The following is a 17,388-nucleotide window of genomic DNA, read 5'->3' as shown; positions in this document are numbered from 1 at the left end:
GAATTAAAAATAATATAAACATTTCAAAGATTAAAAAGGCTTTAGGCGGCGCCATGTTCTGATTCATCGATATTTCTTAACGAAACCAAACTATAAGAATAATAGTTACGTCGTAGTGCACTAGCCTTAAAGACGATATGCCTCAATATGCAACTTTCGGGAGTTTAAATAAGACCTGTAAAGATCGAAATATATGACCTATTTTAGAATTTCAAACCATCACAAAACCAAGGGAAAGGCACATAATAATTCTTTGGTTGCGGAACATTGGTATAGGTCATAATATCGACAAATTTAAGTTCAGCAACAATTTTATCCACAGTCCTCGACATTGCAAACACGACTTATTGGTCAATTTAAATCAACACTGATATCCAATATTTAAGACCAAATGGAAACACTAAAAACAGTAACGATTAAATGTAAATCAGTTTATATACATTCATATTAAACTATTATATGCGTTGGGATCCATTTGTGTCAATTTCTAGGTGCGACGTAGCTCCTGTAATTAGAACCAAAGTTATCGTCTCTCAAAACATCAACCATTCAAATTGCTTATCTCTGCTTAGAACTCCATCAAGGCATTCGCCTAATCTCAACTACACTAAATGTGAACATTCCACCTCAATTAGAAGGAGAGTTATTGTATCCCAAAAAGTGTGACGGATGGACCGATGGACCCATTCAGATAGTCCCCTGCTTTCTTCGAATGGCGGAATCGTTAATTGGAATTCGGAAAAATAGTCTTGAGCAGCGACCTTTCTAAAGGTACATGGAAGTGAACTACGTTGTGTGTAGTGCACTGTGGCGTTATACATTTGAATACAATTTTAGCGCTCACTATTAATGTTTATCTTCATAGATAAATGTATTAAAGATACATTATGGGAGATTCGATAACGAGTTGGCAGTTTTCACTATAATAGTTAAAAACTAGATAACGTAAAGGCAATTTGCTGAAAATTTCATTCAAATTGATCCACTATGAACCGAAAACTAACCGAATGAAATTTCTGCCTAGCCTCGGTCATCATTACTAAAGTCAGTACGATAAACAGCATAGTCTCGATTATCTATTTAATCGTTTAATAGAGAAGGAAAGTTATGCAGTAAATCGGCTCACAATCCACTTAAGATCGCGGGCTAGCGAGGCCATCTAGAGTTGATTATGGTCTGGATAAGTTAATTAATGTCTAATTGATAATTAAGATAACATTTCAGGCCTAAAGAAAGACTTGTAATAAGCAGATTTTGCTCTTGCATAATGCATGTTTAATAATGTCTTTCATCGGAGAAAAACTTTTTAATTATAAGAATTATATACATTAATTTATTTTCTGGAGAATGTCTTGTTTTCATGAACATAAATAAAGTATATAAATATAAGTGCCTGTATCTTTAAAGTAGTAGCATAGCACATGTCAATACCTGTAGGTTATAATATCATATATTTCACACTTGTACCCATATATCAAATTACCTGTTGTTCATTTTATTGCGTTTTATAATTGGCGACTGACTGAAGAAAATGATATGAAATGGGGTTTAACGTCCTACTGTTCTGCTCCTAAACTGGGCTAATGAAGACGGGTATACGCCATACAGTGTGCAAGGAGGGAAATTTTGCCCGGGCAGCAGCACTACGGCATTCTCTTATATCGAATTCCAACTGCCGAGGGATCTTTTACGTGCACGCCAATGTGTACACGGGACCTCGGTTTTTCGTCCCATCTGATTGGTATATAGGCATAGCTACTTTTATAGGACAAGTTTTTCCTGTTCAGTTATTATACTCATGTGATTTATTCATTATACATTCTCAAGCTTTTTTTTTTTTTTTTTTTTTTTTGTTTGTTTGTTGGTTGGATGGCTGAATTGAGTCGACTGGCGTGGTTTCGAATCCCCGGTTGTACGTGGCAAGGAGTAGGGTCGCCTGTCCAACCTCGTGGGTTTTCTCCGGCCGGGTCCTCCGGTTTCCTCCCACTGCTAAAGACCCCTACGCGCAAGCGAATTATGTAAATAAAATTAAACCATATGTTAGTCCCGAAATGACCTAGTTTGTGTCGAGTGGACGTTAAACCCCATTTCTCTCTCTCTCTCTCTCGTTTTTTTTTTAAAAATTACTAAGTAGATCGATGTGTTCATAACGGGTTTATGAAAACATGATTATCTCCCCTCAATTAGTTTGATTTTTCAGATCGTGGTTTTTACTCAATACGTAAATAAAGACATAGATTTTATTTATTAATTACATGAAATTTGCTTATTTATTAGGACAATGTTTTTGGTTGTTTAAAATAAAATAAAAATAACCCTCCATATTTTAACAAGTATCACCGTACAATGGATCAATATGCGGTTATCGAAGACGTCATATCAAATGTCGAATCAGTTAATCTTTGCACAATTGTCAAAGGAACCAGAATGCTAAGTTTCATATCGATCGTTCATGAACCTACATTCTCGGTATCCGTATTGGTATTGTTCCATTCTACTCCAGTAACACGGGGGATACTGAGGATGATGAACTTGCGAAGCCTTTGACTTTTTTCGAAGAGCGTCACCAAAGATGAACAAGAAGATGAGTACCACCCCACCCCACCCCCACAGACAACAGAGTTATCCCGCCTTCAGTTGACACGTGCAATTACTTGAATATACCCACTGAGGGGATTTACCGCGCAGATCTAAATCTAATTTGTGTTTTTTTTTGTTAAGTACATATATTATCTCTGGGACTAAAGTCTCACCAAGACAACACTTAAACAATACAATCAGAGTTTATAGGAAACATTAAAGTTGTAATTACGTCTTCATTATCTGTCCGGGATCGTTATTTTTTTTATTGAATGTCTCGGATCAATAAACCGGTCTAGATTAAGTTTATGTTTTTGTTATCTACATTATACACCTCTTGATAATGTACGCCGTATTGTTCCCGCTGAGAAGAATAGTTATTTGTATGACCACACGTGTTGCTATGAGCAGAATAAAAAAAACCCACCCTCATGGCCATATTTACAAGATCTGTGATGATTTTATTGAATATTTAGCATATGATTAACGAAAAGTTTTCCGTTCCTTCTGTCCAAGAAAATCTGTAAGGATCGAGTACCTTTAGATTTCCTGTTTTAATTAATTGACGATACTAAGACCTTACTGCTAATGCAATGGGGCTAATGGAGACGGACATGCACAATATAGTTTGTTAATAGACCAATTATGCCAGGTTAGCGGCCTTTTTTCATTTCCAAAATGTCTTTAACATACTATCAATTGTATTCATAGGACCTTGGATTTATCTTCTATCCAAACGGCTAGACGCTTTTCCTCCCAGGCCGTCCGTCTTGCGCTATGGACAATGGGGGGGGGGGGACACGCAGTACAAAGCGCGCCACCACCCAGGCCATAAACACCGCGATATCCCAAATGACATTCGTAGTGTTGGGATCTTGAGTTGAATAAATTCGTTGCGCTATCTTCTTTTCCTCTGTTTTTCTCAGTGGGGATAATTTAACAATGACATGAGATATTGTAATAGCCCTGTTCTTTCTTTACGATGGGATTAGAGTCTAATCTTTAATTTATACACAAAGTATATATTATCTAATCTTTAATTTATACACAAAGTATATATTATCTTCACCATGAACTCCTTACACCCTACAGTTCATTCACCCTGAGAGAGAGAGAGAGAGAGAGAGAGGGAGGGAGGGAGGGTAACGTCCACTCGACACAAGGTAGGTCATTTCGAGACTAGCATATGGTTCAATTTTATTTCATTAATTCGCTTGCGCTTTGTGGTATTTAGCAGTGGTGGGAATTTAGCGTCCATTCTACACAAACTAGGACATTTCGGGACTGACACGACACATGATTGAATTTTATTTTTATACCCCGCTTGCCGTTAGGGGGTCTTCAGCAGTGGGAGGAAACCGGGGAGCCTGCGAAAATCCAGGAGGTTGAATTGGTGACCCTATTCAATGTTAACGTTCAAGATGGGAATCAAAAGCATGACACTTGACTCAATGGGAGATTTTGTGAGCTGAAGAAGAAGAGTTACACCATTCTGCCGCATGCACCCATCGAATAAGTTACGTCTACGCAGAATTGATTTTAAAACAAGAAATTAATCATATTATTACTCAATCTGTTTCTCAGAGGATTACGAAAGTCTTCTAATAACTCTATAAAAGATGACTACTTTCAACACGTGTCGTCAAATCACGGGGCGTCTATCACTGGTTCAAAGGCATGTTTATTGTTTAAATATGTTACTGGTGTGGTGATGCCTTTTACTCATTTCAATACCCATTTACACTAAATAGGCCTTATTTTTACTAACATATACTTCAAACACCTTTATTAATTTTTCTAATGCTTAAAAAAAGGCAGTGGCTATTGTTACGACGAGTCGTAAAAATAGTCCTCAGACTATTGTAACGACGATACTTTCACAGCCCTCCATCGGCGAAGTTAAAAACTGAATAGTCGTAAAAATAGTCCTAACCCTAACCCTAACCCTTCCCATCTCTTGATTGCTGCCTTCAGTTCTGAAAGCGTTGAAAATACTGCTCCTTTTTCAAACCTGGTGTTGGGGAGATTGGCAGCCATTTTGGAATTCGTTCTAAACTTGGCTCAGACTCGTCATGCCACTCTGTTAAATAAAATGTTTTAGAATTTAATTTGCAGAATGAAAAAAATGTTAATATTGGGGGCTCATTAAGCCGCATTCAGTGATTGTAGCAGCCAAGCGAATATTCACTGCTGACCAGTGTGATTACTATATAGTCTCCTATATTCAGTATAAGTTTACTTAACTTATAGCTCAATCCTTACTAAAGGTGGGCCCAGTCGGTGCAGAAAAGTAGAACGTTAAACCCTATTTCATTTCATAAAAAGGTGAAAATCATACCATTGTCACGTTTCCATACACATTAGAGCTTAAAACATTAGAACATGATTATTCATGAAGTAGCGGTAAGGTATGATAATAACTAGATAACACAGTATTATAAAGGTATTAAAGTATGATTCACATGGTAAACTTATTGAATAATGTCATATTTGTTACTTCAATACACTGTGATAAATTAATGTTAGATTTAACTTTCCCACGGCGTGCAATATTTATATATTAAGTTCAAGGCCATATTAATTTTCCCAGGTTGTTTATATTGCATGGTTTGAGAGAGAGAGAGAGAGAGAGAGAGAGAGAGAGCGCGAGCGAGAGAGAGAGAGCGCGAGCGAGAGAAAGAGCGGGGTTTAACGTCCACTCATACGGTTTAATTTGATTTCAATAATCCGCTTACACGTAGGATATTTAAGCACTGGATAGAAACCCCGGATGACAGGGTGAAAACCCACAAGTCTGGACAGTCGACCCTACTCCTACGTACAAGCTGGGATTCGAACCCACACCAATTGGCTCAATGACAGATCTTATGATCTAAAACGCACGTTCTAGACCAGTGACCCCACCCCCTCCACCACAAAATGATAGACAGATCATTTAGATAAAAAAAGGCTGCTAAACAATGAATTTTCAAATCATATATGATTAAATGGGCAACATGACAGGTGGCTGGAAACTAAATTAAATTATCGGTTTTAGGTTTGGTAATAACATGGAATCGATAACAGTTTTCCTATTTCCAATCTTATTTCGATTTCCACATGTCAAAGGTTAATTTTTGCGCACGCCAATGTGTGCATGGGAACTAGATTTTTCGTCTCATTCGAACGACTAATCATTATTCGTTGCCAGGCGCTTCGCCCTCGGCCATTGCCATGGGGAAGCCGTGCCGGAAAATCATAAGAAAGTTTCTCGGCCAATATCGGTTAGCGAGCCACCGTAAAACTCTGTTTCTCATTTAATGAAATGTAACTGATAGATACATGATGCTATGCAGGGCAGGATTACCCCAACTCATCAGTGGGCCTCAATTGCACACTGATAAGCAATGAATATTCGCTAGTCCGCGACAGTCACTGATAAGGATGAGATCGATGCGACTTAATGAGCCACAAATATTAACCTTTTTCCTCCGACAAATTAAATTCTAAAACATTTTTTTTTTATGTATTAGAAAAATAAATAAAGGCTTTTGAAGTATTTGTAGGTAAAAAATATTTCCTATTTTAGTGTAAATGGGTATTAAAATGAGTAAAAGTCGCCTTTCTGATCGAATCTGTAACGTCTTATGTGAACAATGCACGCGCCATTGAGCCAATAATTGACGCCGCGTGATATGACGTCATATGTTGAAGGCAGTCATCTTTTACAGAGATATTAGTATACTTTCGTAATACTCTGTGAAATAGATTTCCTCAATTGTATAGAAATGTTGAAACAAGATCATACGCTGGAACGTTGAGCGAATAATGAGTTTCAGTGGGCCCCCATATACCCAAGGGACCCAGGCTAAGGATATAGTATGCTTCATGAAATTCCAATCCTGGCGATAGGAAATAACAGTTGAGTTTTTTTACTGTGTAGGGACTATACATCTCGATCCAGTGTCAATTGTATACTTGAAAGACGTTACATTTTTTAGCTTTACGTTGATTGACACCGGTATTATATTTTTTAACGTAATGGAGAAACGTTAATGGAGTCGCCGAGACAAAGAGTCATGCAATGTTTCAATTTTTGTGTGTATATTGTAACAATGAAGGTCGTGTGTGACTGGATCTAGAATGTTCAAATCGTCTTATTAATCACGTCTAGTTTGAAGGAATTAATCGTTTTTTCCCTCGTAATGTTCATCTTAGCCATTAAGATGTTTAATGCTGCTAAAGTGGATTTTATTTTAATTCGTGAACCTTGCTATTGAACGGATTAATCGTTGTTTTTCTCGTAATGTTCATCTTAGTCATTAAGATGTTTAAAGTGGATTTTATTTTAATTCGTGAACCTTGTTATTGAACGGATTAATCGGTTTTTTTTCTCGTAATGTTCATCTTATTTATTAAGTTGTTTAATGCTGCTAATGTGGACTTTTTTTAAAAAAAATTCCTGAACCTTGCTATTTGGTCGTAAATATAAAATTGAACACTCTGATGTGACGTTTTTCACAATCTGGTATTTCAGTCAGTTATATCAATTTGGCATCCAAGTTTAAAGTATTCTGATATTCTACAGGATTATACATTATTTGTGTGTAGGTGTACGTATTGGATCACAAAATGTTTCATAATTTATTTCTAGGAAGAAGTGGGGGTCACGTGGCTAAGTGGGTAAGACGCTGGCTCGCTAGCCTGGAGGTCGGGTGTTCGATCCCTGCATTGGCCGAGAAAGTTCATCCAGATTTTCCGGCGTGGTTTCCCCTTGTCAGTGATGCAGGACGGAGGGCCTGACAAGGACAGCTGTCTAGTCGTTCGGATGGGACGAAAAACCGAGATCCCGTGTACATATTGGCGTGCACGTGAAAGATCCCTTGGCAGTTGTAATTCGATATAAGAGTAGGCCGTAGCGCCGCTGCCCGGGCAAAATTTCCCTCATACCACACTGTATGGCGTATGCCCGTCTTCATTAGCCCAGTTTAGGAGCAGAACAGCAGGACGTTAAACCCCATTTCATTTCATTTTTCTAGGATGTTTGGGTGTTGTGTGCTGTGTTGAACGTGCATTATTTGCTCCATTGCCAGATTGGCAATTCATTTTTTTCGCAACCAATAGGAATTTATGTCATATAATATATACCTTTGAAAATTATAGTCATTGGTTGTAATAATAAGGAATATTAATTTGTTTGACCAACGTGTTGATTTTGAAGGTGTTGTGCTTTTTTATTTTGGAATTTTCCCACTCTTAAGATTAACAGAAATTTCTGGATAAGACCATTATCACATATATTTGTTTCTTTAAAAATTATAGTCGTTCGTTGCAGTAAGGGGGAATAATTTTGTTGGACCAACGTGTCGGTTTTGAGGGTACTGCGCTTTATTGGAGTTAGCCCAATACAAGTTTAGGATTAACTGAAGCTTAAAGATATGTGATATAATATTAGATTTAAATTAGTTGTTTCGAGATTGTTAGGTCAAAATATGTTAGAATTGGTATTGAAATGTGTCCTAAATATAGGAGTTTTTCCAAGCTTAAGATTGACAGAATCTTAAGGATATATTCCACATTAGATATAAATTAGTTGTTGAGGTGAAAATATATTAGAATTGGGATTAAACTGTGACCTAAATCTATAATATCTGAATATGTTTGATAGAATTGGATTTTAAAGATTAACCGCCGACTTATACGTGTGAAAGATTAAACTGCTTATTGTAAAATATGTTGGAATAAGTATTAAACTATGTCCTAAATATCTATATTATATGAATATGATTGATGGAATTGGATTTTAAAGATTAACCGTCGACTTATACGTGTGAAAGATTAAAATGTTTATTGTAAAATATGATGGCAATAAAGGTAGTTATATTAATTGTACTAAAACTTGTGTAAATACGATTCGCCGTGGTCTATATATGTCTAATCCGAAAGTATTATGATAAAATGCAAAAATAAATATATTTTATTAATCTGAAATCAATTTTCCCTGAAATAATGTCTTTTACAAAATTAAAGAAATTTATTCTGTGAATTGAAACTTTTCTTGTGAAAAGTCACGCGAGGTATAAATATGTTTTATCCGAATATATATCATAATATTTTTTATCAATTTGAAATCGGTTTTCACTGAATTAATGTCTATTACAAAACTAAAACGATCCAGTCTCAAAATCACAAGTTTTCTAGTGAAACATTAATATACGGTATTTTTTTATTTCTGTGGACTAATTCATTAATATAAGTATTCTTTTATTTCTGTGGACTAATTCGATTCCTGGTTGTACGTGATAAAGAGTACAGTCGCCTGTCCAACCTCGTGGGTTTTCTTCGGTTTCCTCTCACTGCTAAAGACCCCTATAACGCAAGCGAATTATTTAAATAAAATTGAACCATATGTTAGTACCGAAATGACATAGTTATGTGTCGAAACCATTGGGTTGTTCTAGGGTAACCTGTCGAACCTCATCGTTTATCTCCGGGTCCTAATGTCGCGATGTCGGGTTGCCGCGTTGTCGGGTTGTCTATCAAGCCGCGAACTCGAAATTCTTTTTCATTTGAGTACGGACAGTGTTTAGATCCTTCCCGGTCACACCTCGTTCTTAAGAAATGTGATACCCACACTTATCTATTAAAATATTCACTCAAAACCCTGAATATTGACCTAACCATGTTTTCTATTACTTAAAATATAAGTAAATATTAAACTTTGACCTTAAATAAACATATTATACATTTCACGTTAGCAAATGTAAAACGTTTCTTTCGTCTCTCGGAACACGCACTCGTATATAACGTAAATAGTTGAGATTGAAGTATTCTATTATTGCTATGTTTAAAGAACATCCTGTTTACCCTTTGAATATGTATAAGCACGCGCTGTTTTATAATAATACTCTGTTTTGTTATTAAGATAACTTGCGTGATCTTCCATTTAATTTTCAGTTTAAAGATGACAAACTTGTAGACTATGTATTACGAAAACCCGATATGTATGAAGCGTTGGTTTCGTCTAACCGGCAACCTATGTTTATTGATGATGATTTTTATCTTTTACTGTATTTCACAATGAAAGTTGCCCATCATTCAAATTTATGATAATTTTAATGTTATTTTGTTTGATTTAATAATAGAAGCAGCTCTTAATTTAAATTTGAATGGCAATTATGATAGCTTTAATGTTATATTGTATTATTTCTAAAGTACCATACAATGTATCAAAGTTGGTGTGAATTAAATAAACAAATTGGTGAGTCTAAATTAAACAAATTAGTGAGACTAAATTAAACAGATTGATGAGACATAACAAATTGCTGAGATTAAATTAAACAAATTGCTGAGATTAAATTAAACAAATTGGTAAGACTAAACTAAACAAATTGGTGAGACTAAATTAAACAAATTGGTAAGACTAAACTAAACAAATTGGTGAGACTAAATTAAATAAATTGGTGAGACTAAACTAAACAAATTGGTGAGACTAAACTAAACAAATTGGTGAGACTAAATTAAATAAATTGGTGAGACTAAACTAAACAAATTGGTGAGACTAAATTAAACAAATTGGTGAGACTAAATTAAACAAATTGGTGAGACTAAACAAAACAAAATGGTGAGACTAAACTAAACAAAATGGTGATACTAAACCAATCAAATTGGTGAGACTAAATCAAGCAAATCGGTGAGATCGAACTAAGCAAAATGGTGAGATTAAATTGAACAATTTGGTAAGACTAAAAGAAATTAAAATCTACACTACATCACATGGATTTCGTGAGAAAAAAAATATAATCTGTAGATTAGAACCACCAGTGATGGGTGTAAAGATGAATTATTATTGAACTCCTATATAATTTAATTCTTTATATTTCAAGTAGCCGGTGTCAAGTGTAATATATGACATTATTTTATTACATAGCGATCACGTCTAAAGGGTTAAAACTGTCTACCATGAGTATTTACAGTAGGTATTATTTGAATATACCTACATACATACTGATATGGACTGATAGATAGATAATACACGAGTGATTGACATGTAGACATAACTTTATGTCTTTTATGATTAAGTGTTGACGTGCATGGTCGGTCTCTTGGATATGTTGTTCATTTTAAAACCGTAGTCCTTCTGATTGGAAATGGCAATTGTTTTGTCCGAGGAATTATTTGAATAGTTGATAATAAGTGATTTATTTGGGATTATGGATAAAAGGATTTTCTCCAATATTGGATAAACCAGTTAAAATTAGATACTAGATATTTCACTCTTTTTAAAAAGGTTCATTGTTGTTTGAGCGGCATTTAGTAACTGAATAGAATGACACATATGACACAGTTATATGGAATAAAAGTTACTTGGAATATAGAATCTAAAACAGTTACTGTGGTATGTTTTGCTATGGAGAGGATGCAGTTTTCAGTAATATCGTGCACTGACTAGAATATGCGTGTCCTATATTACCCCTGACATTGTGGATAAACTGAACGAATACCGTTAAAATGCCGCCCGTTGCAGCCTTCCTTCCACCGATATCAAACATTCACCAACAAAAACTAGGAGTAAAATTAAAATCGGTTTCAAAAAGACCCAAATCTAATAAAGTTAAATTAAAAGGAATCGTTGATGTTCAGGAAACCAACAAGAGAGTTAATAAACTCATTCAGGTAATTCAACATAAAGGTAGAATTTTGTATAACATAAATGAGAAAGGAAATGGGGTTTAACTGTCCTACTTTTCTGCACCGACTGGGATAATGAAAACGGGCATACGCCATACAGTATGCCAAGGCAAAGGGCCCCGTGTACATATTATTGGCGGTGCACGTAAAAGAACCCCTGGCAGTCAGAATTCCAAACATTGCACTCATGGCGTACAAATGAAATGACATGAAATGAAATGGGGTTTAACGTCCTACTGTTCTGCTCCGACTAGGCTAATGAAGACGGGGATACGCCATACAGTGTGCTATGAGGGAGATGTTGCCCGGGCAGTGGCACTATATCGAATTCCAACTGCCAAGGGATCTTTCACATGCATGTCATATCGAATTCCGAACGACACGACAGTCGTCCATGTCAGGCCCGACGTCCTGCACCACTGACAAGGGAAAACCACGATGGAATTTCTCGGCTAATGCATGGATCGAGCACCGGACCGCCAGGCTAGCGAGCCAGCGTCCTACCAACTTAGCCACCGTGGCTCACCTTTCATGGTGTACTGCATGGCGTATGCTCATATGCCCGTTTTTCATTTGCTACAATAAATCCATCGAACCCGTTATGATATTTTAACAAATCATTGTATATGTGAAATATTTTCGGGCTACCATTATTATTGTCCCCGCTTGTGTCCAACAGTTCGTTTAGCTTTACTTAGGTTAGCCCCGTCGTCACTATTCCCCCATCAGACCGTGGTCTTTACTGCGCTGCTGCGACCGTACGGCGACCAGAAAATGCACAAGGTCGTCGTCAAACGTGAACACAACGCGTTAAAATGTCCCCAAAAATTACAAACTTGAAAACCACCGCGTTCTCACAGCTTTCAGGTCAGATCGTAGAAACTTGGCGACCATGGAGACCACAGCACAATATCTAGCGTTTCCATCATGCTTTTACCACGCTGATGTCGATCTTGACGCGCCCTGAGATCATTTTCCGTCGCTGTAGCAACGCAATAAGGACGCTACCCCGGTCTGACGGGGGTATAAGCCCAGTGGGCGCAGTAACTCCATTTCATTTCATTTCTATGGCTAGTCGTATCCATGAACATTTTTGTAAAACTTTGTGACATTTGACAGGTTTGTGATAGGATAAAACTAATAGTGTCTCATATTCAATTTTCAAAGAGCCAATTATTGGAGGTTATGCTAGGTTCCAACTATCACGATTCGCACTGCGATTGAAATCGTGGTTTTGATCGTAGAGGAATCGTGATGATCCTGTCAGGTCAGTCGTAGCAATCGTGTTAATCGTATCGAAATGTATCCGAACGAATCTGCACGTACCAAATCGTGGACTCAATACGAGTGTCTTATAGGAAATTTTGAAAGAGCGAATTATTGGGGGTGGAAGTGGGCGTAAAAATATGAGATATAATTACAAGCGTTGCGGTTGGCAAGCTTTTTATGTCGTAAATACGTTACGTTCTAATAATCCTATGGAACAACAAAGCAGACAAGATATAAACGTATGTTGAAATATAATTACAAACGTTGCGGTTGGCAAGCTCTGTATGTCGTAAATACGTTACGTTCTAATAATCCTATGGAACAACAAAGCAGACAAGATATAAACGTATGTTGAAATATAATTACAAACGTTGCGGTTGGCAAGCTTTGTATGTCGTAAATACGTTACGTTCTAATAATCCTATGGAACAACAAAGCAGATAAGATATAAACGTATGTTGAAATATAATGTTAATATGAAACAAGCATAAACAAATAATGTAAAGTTTTGTCATACGAAGACCTCTTAATAGTCAATGATCAACGGTATACTACAATTTTGTCATACCGAAACCTCAAGAAATGATGATCACGATATACTAAGTTTATTTCATCTCCTGTATACAATTTCAATTTAATAGCTTGTTTACAAAATACACAATGATCTCTATTAAATTATTCAAGATCTAATGATTAACGATATACATAAACTCATTTTATCTCTATACAATTTCCATTTAATAGCTTGTTTACAAAATACATATGATCTCCATTAAATTGAGAATAACTGAGCGTAAAATATTGAAGCCCTAAAAGATATAAAAGTTAATCTAGCTGAATGAACAGTGAAGAGTTATTTATAATAATACAACAATGACTATATTATATGATGTTAAGCCGCCATGTTGGATTTTTACAGACCTATACTATTACGAGTTTGTAGGTATGGATGATTAAATTAAAGTTATTTTGTTTATATTGAAACATAAATCGAAAGAACAATAAGAAATATATCTTATTGAATTATTTCTAAATAATACCTCTTGTAGATAATCTGTTAAACATGCATTTTGCAAGAGCTAAATCTGTCTATTGCTGGTCTTTCTTTAGACCTGAAAGGTTATCTAAATTATTAATTAGACATTAATTAACTTATCCAGACCATAATCATCAGTACTCTCGATGCCATCGTTAACCTGCGATATTTAGTGGATCTGAATACATTTTGTGATGGATAATTTAACGTAAAAATGGATAATCTCGTATTATCGTATGAACGTTGTAATGACGATCGAGGCAAGCCTAAAATTGAATGGCTAATAGCATATTCTGTTTCCACTATCTAATTTTTAACTATTATAGCGAGAACAGTCAGCTCTTTATCTAATCTTACCTAACGCCACTTTAATAAGAGTTATTTTTTTCTATTTAACGTTATTTGACTATTCAGCTTTGGTCGCATGAAAATTGTTTTAGTGGTTTTCAAGGAGTTCAACTGGTGTTGGCATGATTTTACTCTATTTGACTAAACTTGAATAAATTGACAAATAACAATAACATGAACTACATTAAATAATTGTAGAGATTAAATGTTATAGCAATGATATGTTGTCACTTAAGTTTGAGTAGAAATACAAACCGTGAAAAGGTAGGACATAATTAAACTGTTTCATTGGCATTTAGTAATTGAACTGGAGTATACAGGTAACAATTTTATGGAATTCAATTACTGTTTATTACTGAGCGATGTTTCGACTAGGCTTCTCTAGTCGAAACGTCGCTCAGTAATAAGCAGTAATTGAATGACATAATTATTAATTAGTGGTTAATATAGGACATCGTACAAGCGACATTTTGTACCCCTTCATACCTGCCCCCACTTCCACTGACACTCACATCGTACCATTTCTCAGGCCTGCTACGCCAGTTAAGAAATCTGTCTTACTCCGCGTAGGTCAGTATACTCGACAATCTATTTCACAGAGGTATTGCGAAAACCTTCTTATAACTCTGTATAACACGACTGACCTTTATAAGTTCAAGTATGTCCTCTACATGTGACGTTACATCACACGACGTCAATCATTGGCTCGATAAGCGTAAACTGGTTCGGGCAGAATGGTTCCTTTTACTCATTTTATATACCCATTTACACTAAATAGGAACTATTTTTTTTATCCAGATATACATCAAACACGTTTATTCATTTTTCTAATACTGTAAGAAAACGTCCTAGAATTTAATTTTCAGGTGGAAAAAAGTTAATTAACCCCCACCGATGTCACCTTTCTCAGTGATTGTAGCGGCCTATTGTGTATACTTGGATTGTCGATATTTACATTGGGGATGGGGTTATTTTGAATATATTGTTTAAAAATTATTTTACATTATATATTATTTTACCTTTACTTTTAACTTAACACGAGGTGTTCGCCGAAAAAATACCCCGAACAGCGTCTTGTCGTTCGGGTAGGACACGTAAAATAACGCTTGGTGTGAATTCAATTGCTGTCCGGGTAAAATTTCACTCATAGTCTTAGCACCTGGTGAACGTCTTCATTCAGCCAGTCGGTGCAGAAAAGTAGGACTTTAAACCCCATTTCATACATTTAAGTAAACATGCATTCAGTGCTTATATGGCAAAAGGTATAATATGTATTAATGAACCGACCTTCCCTTCAACATAGAAACTATTTTTCCCGAGTGTCTTGTAAGACACGATCATTAAGTGCCTCTCATTGATTAATGACTATACCACTAGTCTAAATAATCCCCATTCATTCCGCCTTTCTTTTATTTCAATTGATTGATGTTTTTAGACCATTGAGAATTCTAAAACCGGCAACATGTCTTAATTATTTTTGATGAATACGAACTTTGAATGGGGGTAGAAGCCCGGTGCGAAGAACACTGAAAGGTTACGAATGTTATATCGGATTAATATTAAGTACATTATCTTCATAATAGAGAAATAATTAATCGCTTTTTTGTCCGATCTTCTTTCATTCAAGGTCAATTGTTTTGTATTTTCAACCATTCGAATTAGAAATTAGAGTGTAAAAGGGCAATATTATGATCCTTTGTCAACGATTTAAAGGAGCTAAATCTGTAACTTAATATTTTCTATAAAATTCGAAATTAGAAACACCAATTAAAATTCAATATTGGTCCATTTCAATCAATAATGATGTTGTTATCTTGATGTGAAAATGTGTGATCCTAATATCTAATATTTAAGACATAATGAACATTTTAAATTCAATACACGGGTCGTGTTCTATGGTTTCAGATGCCATTTGTAGTAAACATAGAAAACCATATTCAATGCAAATTAGTAATGGCTGATTCACAAACGTCAAATTAATAATAAATAATTAAAAAAAAAAACCCAAACATTTAGAATGGACTAAGCAGGACTGTTCACGTATTTATTCATACATTCATATTACATTAATAAGTGCTTTTAGACCAATTTTCGCCTATTTTAAAGTTCTAAAAAAGAGACATACACCCTTTAAGAAACACACATAGCTGGTCAGAAGAGGATCGATTGTCAATTCGATTTCACTCTGTGTCTTAATTTATTAAGTTGTAAAATAGAACTTTAACAGTAGGGTAGCGAAAGGCGTGTCCCCACCTCAAAGGCTCACTGCCAAATATGTTTTATAATTAATAGTTCGAAGTAGATTGTCGTGGCTAGGAGTCTCGGGGTCCACTTGGGCACAAAGCCCAATGGGCAACAATTGGTCCAATGTATAGCTTTTTAGTTGATATTCGTTGAAACAAAATAAAAATACATATCTTTTGTTTTAGCTTTTAATTGTGTGATACACCTTCAAAACCGTATATTTTGTTCAGCTTCATACATCCTACCCTTGTTCACGTGGTCACAAAATTAGTCTTAAGGTTTTTAAATGCCCAATAACATATTATGAAAAATAACACGTGCTTGTAATGAATGTTGGGCTTTTGATTACGAAATATCTCCAAGTTATTACAAAGCGTCAATCAACTTGGAGTTGATACGGAAATAACTGATTACGAAATTGATCATGTACTAAGTTTACTGTTTACAATGTGTCATACAATGGTTGATTTTCCAGCAGTTGACCGGAACAAGGGTCATCAGTTCTACTAATCACCTACTAAGGATCGACGAGAGCGTTTCATCTGTCAATTTCACGTATCCATAATTTTGTCAATGTTTTATGAAATCTTTGGGTGATATTGACTAAAACAATAAATGATTAGTAGGATTCGATAATTGCTATTATATTTTTAATTACTTGTTGCCAGTAACCAGCATGTGATATCTTCTTCCTTACAGTTAGCAGACGAAGGTCGAAGAAGAAGTAATATTTTACCACCTTTAGAAACAGAATCCAGTTTCTATCGAGCACCGAAGAAAGGAGCTTCTGTTCACGCCTTTACTGAAGATGTAAGTATATAATACTGTTGGAACTAATTTGCATCGTGCATGAATCTCACTATTATCCGCGAGTCTACGTTCAGTCATGTTCGTTTGACTGCACCGAATGATGTTATGTGAGAGGTACTAATTTTGGCCCCGTTCTTTCTTGCGTCCCGGTTTTGTTTCTGGAACACATCTCACGAACCACTGAAAATATCTTTATAACAATTTGAATACATTAAACTACTTAAACGTGTGCATTTTACTAATTTACATTTTTTGAATAAATTTTGTATTCCCATGACAGTTTACTTTCTGTCATGTTCGGTATCCCGCACTGAACGATTTTATGTGAGAGGTACTATCATACGGTCTGTCATTGAGTCGACTGGCGGGGTTTCGATTCCCCGGTTGTACGTGACAAGGAGTAGGGTCGCCTGTCCAACCTCGCGAGTTTT

General features: G+C 35.6%; 1 protein-coding gene across 2 annotated transcripts in view; it reads left to right on the top strand.

The window, feature by feature from the left end:
• The window catches only part of LOC126825248 (uncharacterized), a 44,007-nt gene that overhangs the window by 7,237 nt on the left and 19,382 nt on the right, over positions 1–17,388 (top strand). The window contains exons 1-2 of one of the 2 annotated variants that reach the window (XM_050554817.2): positions 11,056–11,235; positions 16,847–16,957. In XM_050554817.2, the coding sequence (XP_050410774.1) occupies positions 11,071–11,235; positions 16,847–16,957 (276 nt within the window). In that variant the 5' untranslated portion in view covers positions 11,056–11,070. Of the gene's footprint in view, positions 1–11,055; positions 11,236–16,846; positions 16,958–17,388 lie in introns of those variants that run through there. The other variant, XM_050554818.2, reaches the window with a different exon arrangement.

The sequence above is a fragment of the Patella vulgata genome, chromosome 6 (assembly GCF_932274485.2).
Source record: "Patella vulgata chromosome 6, xgPatVulg1.2, whole genome shotgun sequence".
Taxonomy (NCBI): Eukaryota; Metazoa; Mollusca; class Gastropoda; family Patellidae; genus Patella; species Patella vulgata.
The sequence above is the reverse complement of the archived record's forward strand: the minus strand, read 5'-3'. Positions and strand labels throughout refer to the sequence as shown.